Here is a 22,667-nt window from a genome sequence, read left to right as displayed (position 1 = left end):
AGATCAAACCCTGGCTCCTACACTCATAAAAGTGCAAGAATGATTGGCTGAGTCGTGGCCTTCATCACCAATCATCAAGATCTGGTGAAGACATAAAAAGTGTCATGTCTGTGAAGTAGGTCTGAAGAGTATTGATGCTTTTTTGTCCTAAATTCCTGTCAGTGAGTAAAATGTGACCGACCAACCGACAGCAGCTGCAGCTCTGTTTTTTTTTACATTAATTTTTACCCTCCATACTGCATCCTGGTCCCATGCAGGGCTGAAAGTCTTGAGTATGTGGACATGGAATGCTGCGGTCAAGCTGGGCCTTCAGCATCCTCTGCCTCATCCTACGTCCTTTTTCACACGTAGCACTGCTGCATGCCGACCAGGGGGACCAAGGTGAGTAGATACATGTCTCTGGTGTGTCATCTGAAAAAGAAATACACAGCAATATTTGGATTAGGGAGGATAAACCAAAATAATATATATAATTCATAAAATGATCACTGTTACCAGATACATGTACTTCTGCCATATTCCTTTAGTCTTTCATTTCACTTAATCACAGTAACTAATAAGATGATGAGGGACATACAGTATATTACTATACAACGTTGCATTATAAAATGATCAAATTATACATTGATGATGTATATATACAGAGTGACTTTTTTAGGGTGTTTGTTTTTGTATATTGTGCTGACCACTGGGTGGCACCGTTAACCCAGGGAGCCAAACTTTGTTGGCAGGATGCCGATTAGCACTGAGGTCGATGGTTTTTGACCGTGGCACACTGTGGCAAACGTTGCATACCGAGGCAAGAAACAAGCCTTTTCTTTTATTTATTATTCTTTATTGTGTTGAATCATTAAATATATTGGCATATCCTACTGCAAGATTTTGTGTTTGTTAGTTTGTTTTTGGACTCACGGCAAGGAGCCACACGTACATAACCTAGAGCTACAAGCCTTAAAAGATGCACTGGCTTCAATTACTTTGCTATTCCTGGGGTCAAAGGGGGCAGACAAATATGTGGTTATAAAAGATCATGTATATTGTCAGGCACTAGGGGAATACAAACTGGCGATGACAGAGAAAACAGGGAAAGAAAGTAGCTGGAGACATAAAGGGGAATGTAAAACGAGACTTGTGCTGATGTGTAAGTAAAAAAGAAAGCTCCTGTTGGACCAAGGGGAAAGCTTGAATGAAGAATGGTTTCAAAGGGTCCCATATTTCCCTCTAGCCACATGCATCAATTCTCTAGAATGATCAGGACAAATACCCAGTTTACAGAGCTTTGTCTAAAATAAAGATCTTCACAGCAGCCGTATAGATCCTTCAAATGTAAGTACATTGTGACTTAGGCCCTAAAAGGGTCTACATGGCACATGGTGGAAATGTAATGCTTTGATTCCCATAGTGAAGTAGAGCAGTGATATTTGTATGAGACTGGGGCTGTAATAGATAGTTAAAGTTAATGTTTGGCAAACATGGAGTGAAAGGCATAAGCAGGTAAGTTTCAAGGACATGACAAAATAATTTGAGAACTCCAACACGCCTTAAATCATCAAAAGTCTTCTTGGTGAAAGGGTTCATAAACAATCATAGAGAGTGTCTGTGAGGACTGTTCATTTTGTTTACCTTCTTCATTCTCTTCCTGTCCAATATCAGCAACTATGTCATCGACTGTGTCTGGTACCATATTACACTGCTCTCCCTGCATACATAAGGAAAACAAGGGTCAGTTACAAGAGAAACAACCACACACACACACACACACACACACACACACACACACACACACACACACACACACACACACACACACACACACACACACACACACACACACGCTGTATATTATATTTTACCTTTCTAGCAATGCGTTCCAACACCACCCTTGCTATAGAGGCAATAGCCCCTCCCTCAGGGTCGTAGAACGGGCTCTGAACGTGGTCCAAACTGGTTAAGGGGCGGATCTTCTCCTGAGGAATGGTTGGCCTGTTTGGTGACTTTAGGGAAAACAAAGTAGGATTTGTAAACAAGTTAGGTACCTTGTTGTTGTTGTTGTTTTTATTGTATGTACATAAATGAAGTCTGATTAAAATGTTAATTAAAGACTGATAATTCTGTTTCAGCTTGACTATTTTTATCTGGAGGAGTCAGACAGGTGTTTGTATAGTTCCCCCACTGTGCTGGATATAGGATGACATTAAAGATTAGACATCAGACATAAAACATTTATACATACATATATGGATTAGATATATAGAGATATATGGATTAGAGATATATATATATATATGGATTAGAGATACAGATATATATATATATGGATTAGAGATACAGATATATAGATATATGGATTAGAGATACAGATATATAGATATATGGATTAGAGATATAGATATATATATGGATTAGAGATAAAGCGATGTATGGATTAGAGATATAGATATATATATGGATTAGAGATACAGATATATAGATATATGGATTAGAGATATAGATATATATATGGATTAGAGATAAAGCGATGTATGGATTAGAGATATATGGATTAGAGATATTAGAGATTGAATTTCACTGATTTCATAATAGAAATGTTTGACTTATTTCGCTGACTGATTTGATATATTTGGTGATTGATTTGATTGACTTATTGATTTTATTCATTGATATGATTCATTTAATACATTTCATTGTAATTTCATTTCAAATATATTATTATTATTGGATTTACTGCTTTGCTTCATATCAGTACTTGATTTGATTGAATGAATTCATCGATTTTGTTTTCATTGATTGATTGTGTTGATTCATTTCTTTGATTCCATTTATTTCAGTTATTAGTTTGATTTGATTGAATTCATTGTCTGGTTTGACTGAATTAAGTGATTTCTTCATAGCATTATTTTCATTCTTTGATTTCAGTTATTGATATAACTTGATAGATTTGATAGAGCTGGATTTCATCCCTACATACATTGTTTATCAAAAAGATTTATCTAATATATTTAAATGATTTCTTTGCTTAATTTGACGGATTTCACCGATTGATTTTATTGATTGATTTTATAGATTTAGTATATTGATGTAATTTGTTGGATTGATTTGATTAACTTAATTTATATAAAGGATTGATTTCATTGGTTGATTTTGTTTATTTGATGGTCTCAAAGCTCTGCCACAGCCCTTTGTAGAGTGTTCAATATGATGGACTAGAAATTTGTCTTATTTAAGACTGTGCTACCATAGAATATCAAACTTCAGATACATTACCTCATATGTGACACCGCTATCAGTGCCTGCATCCCAGGGAATGAGGTCTGTCACAAGCCTCTGGACCCACCCACACTCTTTGGTACAGAGGTCCTCTCCTGACAGCCCCACATTCCAGTCTGGGCTTGGCCCGAGCATGGTGAGGAACGACATCAGATGACGGGTCTTGTCCACCGAAAACTCTGCTGATGGAGCTGCTCTCCTAAAAAAAAAAAAAGAATAATGGAACAAATCCATGTAGACATTTTACAAGATGACAAATCCCATCATAATCTAAAATGATCGGCTATTTGTATGTAGTGATTTGTAAGGCATGTTTAGTGGGTCCAATCTCAACAAAGTAATTTACAGCATGTTTAAGATTTTCCTTTATATATTATGTCTTTCCAAATATCAAAATTAATAGCAATGAATCGCAAAAAAATCCATAGTGGCAATAAAGTGAAATATAGATTTCTTTAAACAACTTTTTTTTTCTAATTTCCCTTGCACTTGCACAAAAATTGCTGCGACCTCAAAATCTGCTTTGGCAATTAAAGCGTAAATGACTGAGTTTGCAATGTAAGATCCCTTTTTCCAATCCCAAGGGTAAAGCTTTCTCCTTTTTATGTGCACCATACGTTCATTCACATATATTACTTTTTGGTCGATAACAGGATTACTTACTGTGGATTTGTATTCATATGAAAATACAGTTTAATTTCTGATCATTCCATTGTTTGTATTAGCATCGAGTTCAGATCATCCATGAACCCCACGGCAATACAGCACGCGTTTACTTTGGACATTTTGTTATGAGGCCAACAGCAAAAAAAAAAGTTATTAGGACATTTTCAGGATGCTATAATTCAGTCTCTGTAAACTTTACATAAAGTGAAGGTAAGGTTATGTTGTAAAAGTCCTCAGTGTTAGCGGAGTGTTAGGGGGAGATGTGCCAACGAGAGAGGGCTTGCCTATTCTCATAGTATACAGAGTTTAAGTACAAGTTCAAGTTCTATTGAATTTGAAACTCTACAATAGGGTTTACACAGTTTGTGCCTAGCTTTGCTGCAGTCCAGCCAAAAAACAGGTTCCTTAGATAGTGTTAACTTTAGTAGGCCTTTCGATATTGGCCGATTCTACACTACTACTACACTTCTTACACAACAACACAATTTACATTTAACAGGACAGGTCAAAACAGAAAGAGTGCATAAGGGGAGTAGTAAGACTGATTTTCCACACATTGTGTGTGTCTGCATCAGAGAACTGAAGCGGGAGGGGAAGAGCAAACTTGTGTATGGCTGTCGAGTCAGTGTGTTGCTGTCTGCATGGCATGAAACTCTCTCCTGGTGTGTATCTGAGATCAATAGAATCTGATGTATATAAGAACAGTTTGTTACTGATCATGGCCTGAAAGACAGAAAACCAATCAATCACCAATCAATAACGGGGTATCTGATTTAATTGGAAATGTTTTCCTGTAGTGGTAAGAGTGTGTATTAGGTGTTTAAAGATTTTATACCATTTGACCCACAGGGGGTGCTTCGGTAACAATAATACAGGTGTATTTGTACAGGTGTAAATGTTGATGTGTTGTGGGCGGCTTCGGCTCAGTTGGTAGAGTTGGTCATCTCTCAAACGGAGAGTTGGGTCGAGGTGTGATCTCCACCTCCTGCAGCCACATGTCTGATGTGTCTTTGTGCAAGACACTTGACCCCAAGTTGCTACCACTGCCTCATATGCATATGCAGCATATGAATGTGAAGGAATGGGATTGTTGTTACTTCTGATAGCAACATCTACCATCAGTGTGTGAATGGGTATGAATTGTGGGCGGCTGTGGCTCAGTTTGTAGAGTTGTTGCCTCTCAACCGGAAGGTCAAGGGTTCAATCCCCAGCTGGGCAACGTGTCCTTGGGCAAGACACTCAACCCTAAATTGCTGCTTCGGTGGTGGTGTATGAATGGATGATACTACATCGTGACCCCTACCATCAGAAGTTTATCTGTTTAATTTCCAATCAGATGTTTCCCCAGAAGCCTTTCCCCTTTAGTGAAACAGATGACTAGTGATACTTACAGGTTGAGGGGTTGCCATGCTGGCCACTGAGCCTTCGTTTTAATGACAGTCAGTACATCATTTGCCTGAGAGAGAGAGAGAGAGGGGGGAAAGATAGCATTGTGTCACAGAAGTGGATGTCAGTGAAATAAGGAATAAGGAAAGGTAAATAGGTAAATGCCAGATTTTAAATTTGACAATACTGCCATACTCCCAAGGACACTAACGTGAAGTCCAGACATCTTCATTTTCAGATGTCTTGATCCCATTAAGAAAAGTGTCTTGAATCCACATAAGAATAACACTGAAACACAGCAAAGAGTGCAAATAGTACATGCACTAGCTTTGCTGTGGCCATAAAACAATAGATTATGGCAAAAGAAAGTTTAAGTAATGTTCAGGTCTGTGTTAGCCCATAGACAAAAAACAAAAACATTTAATTATTTAGAGGCCTCGAAACCGAACTATTGGCAATTCTTTCTTACATTTTGAAAGATATTACAGCTTTGGCTTTCCTTAATGAGAGATTCCTTTCTTCTCCCTTTATCCCTCATGGCTCCTTTTTTTATCCGTATGTCCCTATATTTCTATCTTTTTCTTATTAATTTAGCCCCTCAATTCCAAATGATTAAAATCCAAACCTTACCACAACTATAAAAAGTGCATGAAGGATTAGTAGTTTAATTCAAAAAACGTAAAAAGTGACTGTGTTCTTACGCTTCATAAGAACCTACAGCTGTGGTTTCTGCTCAGTGAAGCTGAACCTGAGCACAGCAGTTCTTAGTAACAGAGCAACATGGTTACAAATAACACTCCATTGCAAATTAGCGCTTAGTGCAAATTAGATGATGTGTGTAGGAATATTTTTGTATTTGTTGGTGTTGGAAGATTAAAAATGTGATGACCAATTTTAGTTAAATATGTCCTTTAGATTTGATGGTAGAGAAAACTATCATCAGGTGCAACCACATTTCCCAGCGTTGTAAAGATTCACTGATCCCAATACGTTCTAATTCTAATGTTTATATTGGGTACAGGTACCCCTCAAATGAGCGGGCTGAAGGCCCAATTAAGTTATGACTCAGTTTAGTGAAATGTTGCTGCTTACTCTGCATACGGTGCTTAGCATCTTCAGTTTTGCAAGACTCAGACCTTTTATCACCTTTTTGTCTTTTAGGAAGGAAAAAGGTATTGACCGTTCCCTGCTGTGCTGAAAGTTGTTCAAGTTTTTAAGACACTTTAGGGCACAAAGAATGTCAAATGGGTTAACACAACAGTTAGCCATGACAGGCAGTTCACAAAGCAACTACTAAGTGATGCGTGCATGAAAAAGGAGGAACTCCACTGAGAATTCCATTAAGACGTCTGAAAGAGTGCACCCTGAAGCAAGCTTCTACACTTTTACATTTTGGATGAGAAATAAGTATGGAGGCACTTGCATTCATCATGTAGCTGTGTGAAGTTCTCTAAGTTTATACAAATCACTTTTAAGACAGCCATTCCACTTTGGCTTTCTGTTACGTGTAGAATATACAGGGAAGAATAATTAGGTAGCTCACATATATATTTTGTATTTACAGAGTTGAGGAAGCATGACACTTAGACACTCTTGGTTGCAGTTGATAATTCTAGTAAGACAACTCACCATGTTATTTTGTTCCTTCAGTATAAACGCTGATGACATTATACTCTGTCTTTTTACTGACATGAGAAAAGATTACTATCATTGCTTTGGTAAAGACTAGGATTGAATATGTTGTATCCATTTACAGAACATCTGAGTCATTTGTAGTTAAGAATATTAGAAGATGGCTCCTTTCCTATACAGATGTAACACAGTTACTGGACCCCCTAATGTATCTTCTAAAAGTGGGGAAGAAACCCTCAAAATACTTATGAAAGAAAAAAGATCTGGGCCTGTTCAGTTAGAAGGAAGGATTCTTTAGCAGGAACCTAATACACACCAGAATCTTGAGTGTGAGCTGTTGAGTTGTATTTTAGGTAATATATCATTTCTGACTCATTTGTCCAAAGTGAGATCAACAAGTAGAATGCTTTAATTTCATTTGATGTTGAGTTTGAATACATTACTTTAATCAAAAATAAGAACATGTATATCAATTATTTTGCTTGCTGAAAGCAGAAGGAGAGACAACATGAAATAAAAGAGTACAGGCCAAATAAAACAAACAAAAAGTATGGTCTCTGCTACTATGCAAGGATGTGCTGTGTGTGCTGAGCCGTGAACACATCTGCACCTGAAGTCTTTCAAAATCAGCATGATTACACATATTTCAGCAAGCTTGCAGGTCAGGTCTTGTCCAGTAGGTATTTAGGCCACATGCTTACCAGGATAACTTATTGAATGGTGTAATTGCAAGGTTAAAGTCCCGAGAACAAGAAAGAGATGATAAAACCCCGTACAACTAAACACGCCAGGCTGTTACATCACAATTTATTCATGATATATATTTTTACTTACTGTTTTTACAACAGTTTTACATGTTTGACTCTGGCATTCACCTGTCATGGCCAACTATGGAAGCTCTGCTGAAACACAGAACTCTGTTAACAAATAACTGCCGATCAAGATTTTTAATCCAAAGCTCTTGGACATCCTGTAATGCCTCACTATCCTAAGCAGCAAAGCTACGCTTGCTTTTGCAGAAATGTAAAAATGAATCCTTGTGGAATTAGCCCAAAATCCTTGAGATGTTGCAAACTTGTATATCTATAGTTAGGATATGCGGTATATAGCTTCCACTAAAGTTGAATGGTGGAACAGTAAGTTGTCTTTATGAGGATCAGCCCCTGACACATACTGTATAGCTGATACTCTTTTTAGAATCCTGGTGTCAGATCACACTGAGACGTGCCGCTACAGACGCGGCCGCTCATAAAATGCCTCAAAAGCGCGCAGACTCCGAGCTCTTGCCGTTGCTGTAATATTGGATGAGGAGGGGGAAACAAAATATAAGCAGAGATTTCGGGTTCTGAAAAAAAGGAAACAGTATGGTGAAGACCACCATCTCTTTAGTGAGTCTACACGCTACTCATTCTTCTTCTTCGTGGGAGAGAAAGAGGTAAAGTAGTAAGGCCTGCCTGTTGACTAATTTGATTGGCTGCCTGTGCCACCTGTAACATTGACGAGCGGTGCGACTCTGTGCCTTGTGCTGAAAAGTTGAGAATATTTAAACTTTAAAGCACGTCTAAAAACCGCTAGAAAAACATGACACGCGGCACAAGAAAAGAGCGCACGCCATCTGAAAATAATGTTTTTTCTGGCGACGCGCTTCGAGCGACGCGTCTTGGTGTGATCAGGGCCTTATGCACATGTACATACTTCATTGGGTTTAATGCTGTGCTTCTTCAGAGGAATGGATATGGCTTACAAACCGAAAACTTAACTGTAGGACACCTGTTGGCAAACTTCACCACCTTAAACACAGAGGACAAATTAGGCCACAGGCAAAACTTCAGGCACAAAGCGACAAAGCATGTTATTCACCTTCACACTTTGCTGTGGTTAAGACGTACAGCAATACTGGTTTAACTGACTTGATCTGGCTGTATCTGATTAAAATGAGTCAGCAAAGTTTACCTGGAACACAGAAACACAAGCAGTTTCTGCCTCTTAAAGGCACTTTGTCCTTGAACTTTAACTTTGCTAAATATGGCTTAGTGCTGTGCTCATGGTGTATTAATTTTAATAAAAACAACAAATAATAATAGATTTAGGGGACCCAAGGACGCTTTACATGGTGGTTATGTTTGGTCTTTGTAAATAAAATAAAAAAATTATTGTGCTTTGACAGCGGAGAAAAAAAGTTTTTCTCCGCTGTCAAAGCACAACATTTCAATCACGGATGTGGATATTATCAATACATCATTATCGCCACTTTCTACAACAAGCCAACCATCTGTGCTGAGTGAGAAAAGCGAGTGTCAGTGCCTTGTAGAGCTCCGCCATCCTTGTTCCTCTTCCGTCGACGTGAGCGACAGAGAGGGAAATAGAAATGGGCAATGCATACATCCAAGTGAATGTTATTCTGTGTCAAAGCTTCATGATATCGAAAATGACATGCAGTATGGGCGCAAGGTTTGCCGTAGTAATTGGTAAAATTGCCTTAAGCTATTGTATAGGGTAAATAGTAGCCTGCTAAATTTTACCATTAAAAATAGAATATATTCAAATGTTAAAAATGATAAAGCATACAAATTCAAATGGGATTTTATCTGCAGCCCTAATGCATGCCTCTTCTACCCATCACTGAGGTGACTGTTCCTAGTTGTGACTGTTGCAGCAAAAGTGCTTGCCCCATGGCCTTGTGTGTTTCACAGCACGGCTGCTTGTTGAGTTTTTCAACAAGCTAACTGTCTCTGCTGGTTGGTGTCCCAACTTTACCCCATGCTGCTTCAACTGCAGCACCAAAGCCAGCCAGAGTGGGATGTATTTCAAGGTAAAATGTTTCATCTTTGCTTAATATTGTGCCTCTGACTTGTTTGTATTATTCAGGCATGAAACGTTGCATGCAAGCCCCATTAGCTGCGGGAGGAGTCCAGGATTATTTTTACCACCCATCTCCTGCATGTCACAGCCTGTTCTGCATATTTGAAAATCATCTGGAAAAACTGCAGCGGCAAGGTACTTCCTATTTTCTACTCAGGGAACTGCTAGAGAAAAGCAAAAGAGCTGCAGTTGGGTTGGAGATAATATTCCACTGAGGGCTCCATAACTGAGGATGTGCCTCCATGTCCATCATCAGTAGGTTTAGTTGTATAGGATAACATAGTATACTTTACATAGCACACAGGGTTAGCACATTTGAAACTGTGTCTAACTCAGGGGGGCCAACAGGGTAAACATTTATTGAACAACAGATGTAAACTGACCATGTTTTAATCAGAAATATGAACATAACTGACCCCAAAACATGTCAAAAAGAACAGAACAAACCAAGGGAAAAATGAATGATCAAATTTAACAGACATGTCAGTACAATCTCTATCAGCAGTTTTTCACTTCCAATGACAAAGGTTTTAAAAAAGGCAATCGATAACAGTCAGACATTAATATTTGTTTTTCATTTTCAACTCAATAAAGCAAAATAAGATCATTTTAATGTGATATACCTGGTGAGAATGTGCAGTATTGAAGTAGTCTACTTGGTGATTACATAACCCACCTATTTAAGTGCACTTTGCTTTGTCTGTCCTGAACCATATTCCTGACATTTAAGCTGCAGGTTCTTTAATATTTGAGGTTTGAAGTTGTGCATTAGTGAGACGACCTTAGTATGAGTTTTGTTCATCTTCTTCACAGAAAAGTTGCTCACACAGGTATGTGCTTCCAAACTTACATCACATCGCAACACTTTTTTAGGCAGAGTTAGGGCATCGTTAGGGGATAAAGTGTGGAAATGGTTCAGTGCCCAGGAACTTGTACTTTGACTTGAGTGTGCCATTACATTGGTGTTCTATCAGCTCACTTTCGATATTTACATTTACTTTCCACACAACTTCAACAAAATTACCGAGCAGTTCTAAATTGATATTCTGATTTTTGAACAATCAACCTCAATTTCGATGCTATTTCATGTACTGTGAGCCCCTTATTTACATTCAAATAGCCTTCATGTTTTTGCACCAGTTAGCATTTAACATTTAAGAGAATAGTTGTAGAAAAGAAAGGTTACAGGAATTTATGTTACCATTCCTTAAAGTCACACATATTTTTAGATACATTTTAATCAGTAGTGTTGGTAGGATAGGTACCACTGGCCAATGTGGCCCGCAGGCCTTCAGTTTTAAACATGTTCTATCAAATTCTAGACAAGGTGTTACTACGTACAAGTGTTGAATAGATTCAGTGAAAAAAATAAAGTTTGTGTTGCTAGCTAATTATGGAACTGATACGGATCATCGATGTTTGTGATGGTTGCTTTATACTTCTTGTATACATATATATTATTTGTTTACCGTGATGAAACTAATTGTTATTACAAATTATGTAACATGCATTTCAATTAAATGTAATCTAATAAAACTGAATTATTACATCATATTATATATATTTACTTTTGTGTAGAAAATATTCTGCCTCCTTGCATAAAGAATGCAATCCATCAGAATGCAGGAGAACTGCTTCTGGGGCATTAACAGACTACATTTTTAAGCAGGTATTGAAGTTTGCCTAGAGGGCACATATTACAGTTTCTTTATTAAGAGAAGAAAGAAAGAATGATTTGAGAAAGATGGGTCAAATTCAACAACAGACTTGGTGCCAATGAAACATCCAAATTTGGTCACAATCATTGTGACTTTCAGAACAGTGTGTTCTGAGATATTATAACACGAAGAGTTTTCCCCTGCTGTTGTGCCTGTGTCGGTCTGCGTCGATTGACTTGAAGCACACATAAAGCACTGAGTCAGAGAGGTTGATCTTTAGGCTTTGTCCACCATCACCACAGCGGATAGCTCCTGTGGATGGGTAAGATTCCTAGCAGGGATTACTGACCCATGTCGGCGTCCCACCTTTACAGCAGCCTTTGATGTTCATCCAATCTTAGCTTAAGAGCCCCACAGATTGGGACATGTGTGTCCTTTTCGTTTGCTTTTACATAGAGCCTTGAGAAAGTGAAGTGTGTACATGTGAATGAGAACAAACAGTGGATTTAGGTAAAAGAGAACACCATCGTCTTTTTAGCATGCTGATGAATTTCTATTAGGTATGTTTAAAGACTAAATTTATACGGCCGGCTTGCGAGCACTGCCATCGTACAGGAGCCGGCATTACTGCAGTGGCATCTCAGTGTTTGCTGCTGCCTGGTTACTATGACAACAGCATTCATAGTTGGGATAACATAATAGAGAAATAAATAAAGAAAAACTCAACCATCAGTCACGTGATGAATTGTTGTATAATATAAAGTTATTCTACAGGCTTGTTAGCTTAATCAATTAACTGCTGCATTTAATCATTGGACTAGATGCATTGTGAATTATATTTCTATAGATATAAATTAAGCGTATTTTGTTTTTGTTTATTTGCCAAAGCATCTGGTCTGTTATGATTACATCCACCTGATTACACATGGCCATAGAGGAATGTTTTATATAGGGGATCACTTCATACCTACATGCCAATCAATAGATCACTCAGAGAGGGTCTTCTCTCAATCCACCTCTGAAGAATATCTTAGTCCTGTGATCAGCCAGTGAATGTGTGTAAAGTGTGTGTTGTGCACTTCCTCTTTGTTTCCCCAGAGTTAAAGTTTGTCCCGACCGTTAGAGCAGCTGAGAACTCCTCAGGTTCTTCCTGAACTCCTTTACAATGTTGTTAAAGGTCAAGTTACATTGAAAGTCATGGTCAAAGTAAAAAATGTTCACTTTGTAGGACTGCTCGCATTCAAACCCACAGCTGTTGAAGGGAGACGTCACAGCAGTAATGGCTACTTGTCTACTTTTAGTTTTTCTCTGGATTCTTCTATAGCCGAGGCTACTGATTTTAAAATACAGTATTAACTAATCCATTCATACACAACCACACACCTCTGATGCAGCAGCACGAGCAATCTGGGGTTAAGTGTCTAAGGAAACATCGGACATGTGCCTGCAGGTCTGAACTGAACTGAACTAGTACGACCTTCTGGTCGGCCAACTCTATAACTGATCCACAGCTGCCCACATTTGGAAAAAAAAAAGTAAATCAATATGCAGGACTACATTTTTGAACTTCAATGGCATAAAACATGATACACAAAAAAGTTGGACTTTTCCAAAAGAAAAAAAGGCCAGTCTCTTTTATTAAGACAAGACACTTTGGCACTCTAGGTTTCTAGTATACAATCAAACTATTCTTTGCAAATTCCAGTCTGCAGAACACAATTAAGCCATCTCATTCTGCTATTAAACAGTCTGAAGTTTTGTTGAGTCAGGGTAGGTATTTCCCAAAGGACTGACACAGCCAGCCAAGAGAGAGGTTAGGGCTGTCTGTCAGCCTCCAATGTCTACACACAACAACCCTAACCTAAACTGACAGGCACACACCAAACTGGCAGCACACTAACAAAACACAGTTTTCCACTCGCAAACGGCCACTTGCAGTGCTCACTATGAGAGAGTGTGGTAGAAAGAGGACACATATACTGTGGGCCTGATGGAACCAGCCCTTTTGAGAGGGCTATGTTACAAATTGCTTGGTCCATATGTTAAAGACAAAATGCTAAAAAGTACAAGTTATTCATATAGATATTGTGCTTGTCCCTAAACAATGGGTCCTAGACACAATTTATCTAATGCTACTCCTAGAAGGAAGTCCTGTTTCATCAAGATATGTTCTTTGAATCCCACAAAATACAATTTTAAGGCCAGCCATTAATCAAACATAAGATTGTAAAAAATCCTGCACATCCTGGTGGATAACCATGCAGTATAACAAGTCCATACATTTGTTACTTTTTTTTGTTATTTATAATTCCTTAATATCCAGATTAAAATAAAAGTCTCCTCAGCTAGTTTCTAAAATTCTGCAGAATTAGGCAAATGTATCACATTTCTCCTATGTTGCCTTCTCTGCACTGCACTGGCTTCCTACTCTTGTTGAGTATGTATCTTGTTGTCTTTGTCATTAGTTGAGCTTCCTCACAAGCAGTTCAATAAATGGAATACATTATTTCAAATCTAATTCTGGGAATGCCAAGGATTTCAGACAATTAAAATTAGTGAAGAATTTTGTTACATTTCACCACGTCCCTTCTTCACTTTCCTCACTTCCTTTGGTTCACCTCCTGATTTCTCCTTTCCTCAGCATTGATTGGTTGTTGTTTGCACTCTGTCACTACTTGTTTGCCTGGTTGAATTCACCTGATGACTCCATATTCAAAGACTGCTCTCCCTTGTCCTCACTCCTTTTGACCCTCACAGGGTTCAGCAGTGGTAAGGTGGTTTTCTACAACTATAGTTTTTATTTGTCTGTAATAGTTTACCCTGAGTACTTTAATTATCCACAATTAACTACTGTATTTTCTTTTGTGTGTTTTGTTACACCCCTTTATTGAACTGAATGGAGTTTAAGAAATAAACCTTTATCAAAAGACATCTGGCTGGCTCTCTCACTCTGACCCAATGCCCATGGTGATAGTCAACCTGCATATGTGAACAATGTATGTACAATTTAGATGAAAATAAAAAAAGCTAAGTTAACAGAAGATGATATGAAGTACGGAACGTACCTGGATGATTTAAAGAAATAAAATAAGCCTATAGTAGCAAACCTGAAAATGGCCAGTATAGGAGTTTGTTATGTGATATTTCTGCAGGTAATTTGAATAATTTTAGGAATGTCCTTATATTGCCTGTTAGCTTGTTAGTTATAGATTGCGGTCACCACTTCTACCCTCTAAGAGCTTGATTTTATTTTCAGGGATATGTATTTGGGAAATGAGCCAACTAGGCTTATAAAAAGGAAAGGTTTTTATTCTAAAATGATTTGCCAATAATACAAAAACCATAACTCTAAAATAGCTGCATAAAGAGTCCCCTAGAGCCCTTGCATGTACAGAAATAGTTCAGGAAATTTGAAATGTAGCTGTTCTTTATATTCATTAGCTAGAGTTTTGACAGAGGTAGTGTGTGGGAGTGTTTTCAGATTTTTATTTCCTCAGCATGTCATTAACCCCTCAGTATACTGTAGTAGCCCCTTACAAATACCAGGCGTCGTTGAGCATGCCTAATAGGGCGCCACAGGAAGGAGTCCTAAAACCAGGAAGTAAGTTAGCATTGTAGCGCCATGGGGTCTAACGTCTAAAAGTCAACGGGGATTATGAATGGGTTTGTGGTTAGACGCCTGAAATAAGGTCTGTGGTTACACAAGCTTAAGAGATGTTGGCGTTTTGTTAGACCACATAAACTACGCTAGGTAATACCTCCACTTGTGAAGTTTTTACGCGTCTTTAAAAAGGCGGTTGCTAACTAGTGGCTAAATGTGACTACAGTGGTTGTCGTGGACATTAAAATCTGATTAAAGTTATAATAAGACGTGATGTCTCCTGTAGGTTTAATCTTTGGCTTAAGCAAATATTAGGTTAATAAACAATGTTATTATTGTAATAATTATAATTGTATAATGCTATTGTTTCGCTATCTTGTCAAAACCGCTGATTAGCTTATCAGAGATCGCCTGAAGCATAATGGTAGCGATGTCAAAATCCTTTGACCGTGGTGTAGTTAGCTTGTAGCATAACGTTAGCTTTTTACTTCTGTCGGCTGCATTAACTCTTCAAACATCATAAAAATGGTGTTCATCTGTGAAGATTATCCTGATGAACAAAACGCATACGCTTCAGAAACGGGTGTTAGCCACAGAGCTTATTTTCTGCAATGATCCAAAATCTAATGCCAAAATCACATAGGAGAATTCTCAACAGAACCCATGGTGATGCTACTTCCGGGTTGGCCTACAAAAATACGTTGATTTGTTCTCTATAATATTTAACTGCATCTACTTTTCCTATCTGCTGACTCTGAATTGATTTTTATCTTAGATTTATATTTTCATATACATTATATATACAAACCTGGTTAAATAAAGGTTAATACAATTTTTTTATTTTAAATAAATACTTTTAGCCACCAATTTAGCCCTTCATTTAGCCAACAAGATTACAGCGGACCTTCTTCACCCCCTTTGGTCGGAGTATGAACCCTTGACTTCAGGGCGCAGATTCAGAATACCCAGGACTAAAAGGGGCATTAAATCCTTTGTACCACGCAGTATTCATCTGCTTAATAAGCGCTGATTATACATTATGAAGTTGGCATGCTGCACTTTATTTAACTTGCTGCTGGAATCCCTCATTTAATCATATGATGCTTTAGGTTAATTGTGTTTTTTTATGGTTTTGTTTGTATCTGCTGTCCTATATTATGTTTGTTTGTATTGTGTTTTGATGCTCTCGGTTCAAGGCAAATTCCCCTAGGGGCAATAAAGGTTTCATTCATTTATTCATTCACCAGTACTCGGGCTTTGGTCCACATGATGGTCATATACATTTAAAAAAAAAAAACATTTAAATGGTGTGGTTTCATAAAAAATGGAGCAAAAGAGGAACCTGTGAAGGTTCCATCATGACCCCTACCCTCTGTCGAATCTCTTCTTCCATCTTGATGGGGGAGCCAAACTCAGCTACCTGACGGACACCCTCGCTTGCATACCCTCCATATTCCCAAAGCGTGTAGCTTCTGGAGTGAGATGCACCTATCAGAGCTGACCAGTGGTTGGCTCGTCCTGGAAGACAACAGACACAGAGCAATTTAGTGTGAGTGATAGCAACTCTGATAAGTAGGACGATAAATAAGATGAATACTAGCTGATTAAATTAGTATCTTTCTGGTTGCCGGTTGACTTTAAAGCCTTTATATGTGATTTTTTGATCCAGCAGATGTCGCCCTTGAGCACCAGCATGAAACCAAAACAACTTGCGCTGCATTGTTGTGTTAGCATGCTAATGCTAGCGTATCTTCACACTGCATGTAAATTTACCTGAAATGAGTGTGATCTAGAAACACAGTTAAGCAGTGAGTACAGTATGTTATTCTTCTTTTCTCTAGTCCCTCAATTAAACAACTTTTATACGTGAGGGGAGGAGTCAGCCGGCCGTCCGGGCGATGTAAACAAACTGAAGATAGGACTCTGAAGACTCTGAAAACATCACAGACAGTGGGACTCGGGTGTTACACCCATTGTAGACAGTCATGACTCACAGAGTTATTTTCAGAGGATATACTTGATTTCTATTACATTTAAGTGTGAAAAATCACACAGAAAGACTTTAAGGGTTTTATAGAACAATTTAAAGTGATACTTAGATTTTTTTGGCTCAAATTTCTCCTTAATTTGTATTGATCTGAAACAGATTACACTGTAGACACAATACTGGAAGATAATAAATATTAAATACAATGATTCTGTCTGACTAAAGGGCTCATGATTCAAAATGATCCCTCGTATCATACTGAGTCGACTGTTTCATTTGACTTCTAACGGCAGTAAAGCTGCTGCTTTACAGGGACACACTGCATATCTACATGGTGGTCTGTTGAACTCACTTGGGTAGTCTTTTGGATGTTGTTGCTCTGACCAGTTGCCATAGAAGGTGAGCCTGTATTTGGCTGTCCCACAAGCGCAGCATTCCACGGCTGGAGCCTCTGTGGCTTCACCAAAAACACGCTCTACAGGGAGACAGGACATTCACATCACACAGAAATACACACTACTTGTCATGAATTCAGTCAACTTTTACGAATATTACAAACTCCTGTGTCATTTTAGTGTACTGTCTCTCCCAAATGCCATGCAGTCTACTCATTGCCTTCCCCTGGCTCCCTACCATTCTCCCCAACTGCTGGACATCAGTCCCTCAGCATACACGTTCTAAAAGGACAAAGATGCAGAGATATGAATCCTATAGGGATGATAGGCAGCTCTCATTACCTTTTTCACACAGTCGAATAGTGAGAGAGCCTTCATCCTGGAAAAATATGACTTTCTTCTGGACAATACTGGCCCTGAAAAGACAGGGTGAGAGGTGATGAAAAATGGAAAGAAAGGCGATTAAATCACAATTGCGTTTTCATGCCTGCATAATATTTACATGACAGTATGTGCGATAGTTAAGTAAATAATCTGCAACATTTGCATGTTGCTTCATCCAAACACAAACTCACCAGGTTCTCATTTCCCAACTAATCAACAATACAGGAGTACAACTGACCACTGTGCACGGTGGCTCTGTTTGAAAAACATGAGCATAAATTGTGAACAAACACACAACTCTGCTGCCTTTACAGAAAAGGACGCAGAGGTGCTCAAAACAGACATTCAGTTAGGTTTATTTATCAGGATAAGCCCCTTGAGATGTACCATCTCGTTTTCAAGGGGGTCCTAACAGAAGACAATTCACAACATGACATGATGGTGAAATGTGACAACAATTCAAAAGAGACAAACAAAGACAAAATGTTAACAATACACAAACTGACAAGAAAAAGCAACCCACTAAGACAGAACAGAGTAGTGGATGAAAAACATTACAACCAAATGATGGCCAAATCCATCAATGAGAAAGAGGACAAATCATACTTTAAGAAACAAAATGACAAAATAGATCTGATCTGAACAGGTAAGTCATTTCAGTCAGCAGGAGCTTTAAACAGAAAAGCTCTTTGAACAACAAAATAAATCAAAGTGGAATTCCTAATGTGGTCATTTGAAGTGAAGGCTACAAAATTATGTTTTAAATAAGGTGGAAAGTAGAAACTGGATCCAGTGCTGCTGTCTCATAGTGAGTGATGGCTAATCGAGTGCATCATACAATGAACAATGATGAGTAAAAAAAGAACAACCAATTCTGTTATAAACTGTATTAAGCTCAGCAAGATCAGATTTAGAGGAGTTTTGGTAAATAACATCACAACAGTCAATAACTGGCAGTATAAGTTGAGAGGCAAGTCTCTTGCAAACATTGAAAGAAAAACAGTCGACAGATCAATACAGGAAGCAAAAGCAAAGTTGACTTTGTGTAAGACATGATCAATATCCATCCATTCATTTTCTTCCGCTTATCCGAGGTGGAGTCGCGGTGGCAGCAGGCGCAGTTAGTGTTCCAGACTTCCCTCTCCCCAGTAACGTTTTCAAGCTCCTCCTGGGTATACCGAGGCGTTCCCAGGCTACGCGGGATATATAATCCCTCCAGTGAACTCTGGATCTGCCCCGGGTCTCATGTCCACAGAGACATTAACGTCACTATACAAGAGTTTGCAGAGTTCAAAAGAAATGACACTGATGAATGTCATACGGAAAATAAAGTTGACTTTGCAGATGCCTAGTCCAAACAATGCAAAAGGTGGTGACTTGATAAGTCCAGCTTCTTGTTTCATGTCTAATGTGTTCGTGTGTTGCTGACGCTATCGATCGGATGGATTTGGGGATAGATGAACTTGCACACAGTCTAAAACTGACACATACAGTCTGAATGATGTTCATTGATCTGAAAGTGATAAGTTAAATGACAGACTTTTTTTGGGAGTAAAGTGGGTCCGCCTCCATCCAGCAAACCAATCCACAGATGCAGACCCTCCTTACCCCACTCCTAAAACAAGTCAGTCACTTAACGAATCACTTTCAGATCAATATATAAATCATATACATGGATATAGATGTGGATATAAATATAAAGACACTTTAGCAGTTCTGAAGTGGAGGTACTACTAGAGGAGGTCAGCAGGATGTTTTATTGAGCAGTGTGAGTAATGGTTACACAGGAACACAAAAAAAGAGGCATGGGATGCATCATCATTAACGTTTGTGAATTGAATTGGTGTGCATGTTATTTATCTTATGAGACCACTTGGGTTTGCATGATCATAAGCATATTTATTCAATATTTCATTAGGCTAGTTATGAAACAAAATACTGTAATTTAAACCCTTTTATATTGCACAACTGTAGATTGAAATGACATACAATAAGCAGTGCTTAAGAGTACTGGGAGTGGTGAATCACAGAATCTTCTTCAAAAGTTTGTAACTAGGATTTAAGAACAGTTAATGAATGAACCATCTGGAACCATTGTCTCAGTCATCGACAAGCGCTGGCATGCAAAGGAATGCCTGCAGATCTTGAAAAGGTATTGAAAGAAGTTATTCAGGATGTGAACTTTAATAAAGGCAACCTGCTTTTTGACCAGACATGGAAGCAGAACACGCACTTCCTGTTTCACACAGAAGTGTCCAGGCTCTTCAAAGGCTGGCTTCTTATGAGAGTTCATTCATTCTTTTCTCCACAAGAAGAAGTTCCCCCTTGAAGATTTGCTCACTGATGATTGGCTTCTCACAGATCTATCTAGGGCTGGGCGATATGACCTCAAATCAATATCACGATAAAAATTAACATTTTACCTCGATCACGATTAATGAACAATTATTTTGTTTTTGTTTTTTTGCCCTCATAGTTCACTGACGAGGTCTCTACTGTAAATATGCTCAACTATTCAAGCTGGGATATGTTTTCTAATGAAAGAGTGCATATCTGATGAACTATTCTGTGGTTATTTATTAAATATTTGGAACTGAAATCAAAGCATCGCTTGAAATGAAAACGACACATTTTAGTTTTAAAGTAGAAATTCACTTCTCTAAAACAGTAAAAGATAAACAGTTTGTCCACAGTGTTTACATTTGACTTCTTTTTCTTCTGTGTCCTCTTCCCTAAAGACAAAAGGTGTCCAAAGGACGGACATTGCTTCCATGTCACGAATTGGACGTGCCCTGAAATTATAGAAATAAATGACATGGGCAAGATTATGTCGGTTAGAGGTTCTGGATGTCGGTTTTGATTAATTGCCCAAGATCTATTGTTTCTGCACTATAAGCTAACTGTACGGAAGTAGTAGTTATAAAAAGGTTTTATTGTGATGGACTTGAGCTTGTATAGAGCTTTTCTAGTCTTCTGACTACTCAAAGCACTGTTACTGTACACCTAATAAACAATTCTGATCATTATAAAAATGTAAATGTATAATATGTGTCTGTTGTATTGTTTATAAATTATGTGATATAAGCAGTTGCTTCTGTTGAGTGTTTTATTAAATCCATCTGGCAGGGGGAGGTGTTTCCATGGGGTGTGGGGTTCACTGGGAGCTGAATAGTTGTGTGTTTCCTACAAAGCTTGAAGTCATTATTATCACCAAGGCTGATTAGGTTGGCATCAATAAGACAGAGATGTCATTCCTCTTCTCCTTCTATCCCCTCCAGGACGTGTAGCACAGACCTACGACATCCACAGAGTCCAAAGAGGAGGAGGAGAGGACTTCGTGTGAGCCCAACGCCGAGCCCAACTGTCCATCTGTACTATTCCATTCACACACATTCAAACGTCACTGGTAGAACAGCACAAGCTATTTGGGGTTCGGTGTCTTGTTGGGCTACTCATTGGTAGAGTCTGTCAACCAGAAGTTCGGGGTTCAATCCCCAGATCCTGCAGTCACCTGTCAAAGTGTCCTTGGGCAAGACACTGACACCCAAAATGCCCTGTGTCCTTCGTCAGCAGATGAATGTGTATCGGATTATCGTTATAACTGTGTTGGCATATTAATGCAAGGTATTCATTGGTCATCACTTGCAGGTACATTTCCATGTGATGTCACTTAATTCCAAAACTTTAAAATAATTTGAATTCTAACCCAAATAAGTATTGCTCACTCTCTTTGGCTTTCAAACAGGGCCTCTTGAAAGTACGATCTTTATCAAAAGCTGCTCAATGAAAATCAAACTCACTTCAGTATGACACAGCCAGAGCCAGGAGGTGGTGCCGTCCAGAAGACCTGTATTCTTGTACGTCTACGAGGTGTACTCTCTGTCACTGCAGGGGCACAGTTGGTCATGAACTGTGTGTCCTCTTCATCAATGATCTAGAAACAAAAGAGGATTTAGTTATAGACATCAGACTAAATTCAGTTCATGAGACAAATCCTTTTCTCAAACCTCAAAACTCAGAATACGTTGATGCTTGGTAGTGAACAGTATATATCTGGGGTGGATTGATAATATCAAGATCATTTCAGGAGGACTTCTCCGGAGATTCTCCCGAACTAGCCGTTCACATATGCTCCTCACAGCGGGGGACTTTCCCTGTCATTTTCCCGACGTAAGACGTGACGTAAATAAACAACGAGGTAGTAAGCAACAGAGTCCACTACACGACGTTATAATGAGAATATTTACCTTTATATCAATGCTATGTGTAATCCAATGGAATGACAACATCCACAAAAGAGTGAGATCGTAGTGGTCGCGTGCAGACACTTTAAACAGTCACTGTATATAAACGTCATTCTCTTTCTATTGGCTCAAATTGAAATCTCCGGAGTATATGCTGCGTATATGCTGCGTTCAGACATCAGCTCACTCGGACTTTCTGCGGATTAAATACTAGGGGTCTGGAGGAGAAACTCCGGGTAAAGTCTGTGAAAAATGGGTCTGTTTGCGTTCTACACCTCCGGGTAGACTAATCTCCTGAGTTTTTCAGGAGATTTCTGTATGTGTGAAAAAGGGTTTAAATGGAATGTCTTTTTATGAACACACTAGTGGTCATGGTTTACTCTTGTTTAGTTGCATAGTGGCCATGTTCTGTCTTATTTGGTAATTGTCTATCCTAGTGTTTCTTGTTTCCCTTAATGTTTCATAGTTTAATCTTCAGTGTTTCCTGTGTTGTAAATACTTATCCTTGTATTTCTCTATGTTCTAGTGTGTATTGTTATTGTTACATTCTTGAGTTCTCGTTGTGTCTTTAGTGTTTCCTGATTT

General features: G+C 38.5%; 1 protein-coding gene across 1 annotated transcript in view; it reads right to left on the bottom strand.

Annotated features, from left to right (window-relative positions):
* Positions 1–22,667, bottom strand: part of spon1b (spondin 1b) — a 40,593-nt gene that overhangs the window by 8,237 nt on the left and 9,689 nt on the right. Inside the window, exons 3-11 of the mRNA XM_061036809.1 lie at positions 21,639–21,772; positions 17,797–17,870; positions 17,412–17,534; positions 16,442–16,590; positions 5,325–5,389; positions 3,265–3,466; positions 1,854–1,994; positions 1,624–1,699; positions 229–411 (exon numbers count right to left, since the gene is read on the bottom strand). Of these exons, the coding sequence (XP_060892792.1) occupies positions 229–411; positions 1,624–1,699; positions 1,854–1,994; positions 3,265–3,466; positions 5,325–5,389; positions 16,442–16,590; positions 17,412–17,534; positions 17,797–17,870; positions 21,639–21,772 (1,147 nt within the window). The remainder of the gene's footprint in view (positions 1–228; positions 412–1,623; positions 1,700–1,853; positions 1,995–3,264; positions 3,467–5,324; positions 5,390–16,441; positions 16,591–17,411; positions 17,535–17,796; positions 17,871–21,638; positions 21,773–22,667) is intronic.

This window comes from Labrus mixtus, chromosome 4, assembly GCF_963584025.1.
Source record: "Labrus mixtus chromosome 4, fLabMix1.1, whole genome shotgun sequence".
Taxonomy (NCBI): Eukaryota; Metazoa; Chordata; class Actinopteri; order Labriformes; family Labridae; genus Labrus; species Labrus mixtus.
This window is presented reverse-complemented; position numbering and strand designations above follow the sequence as displayed.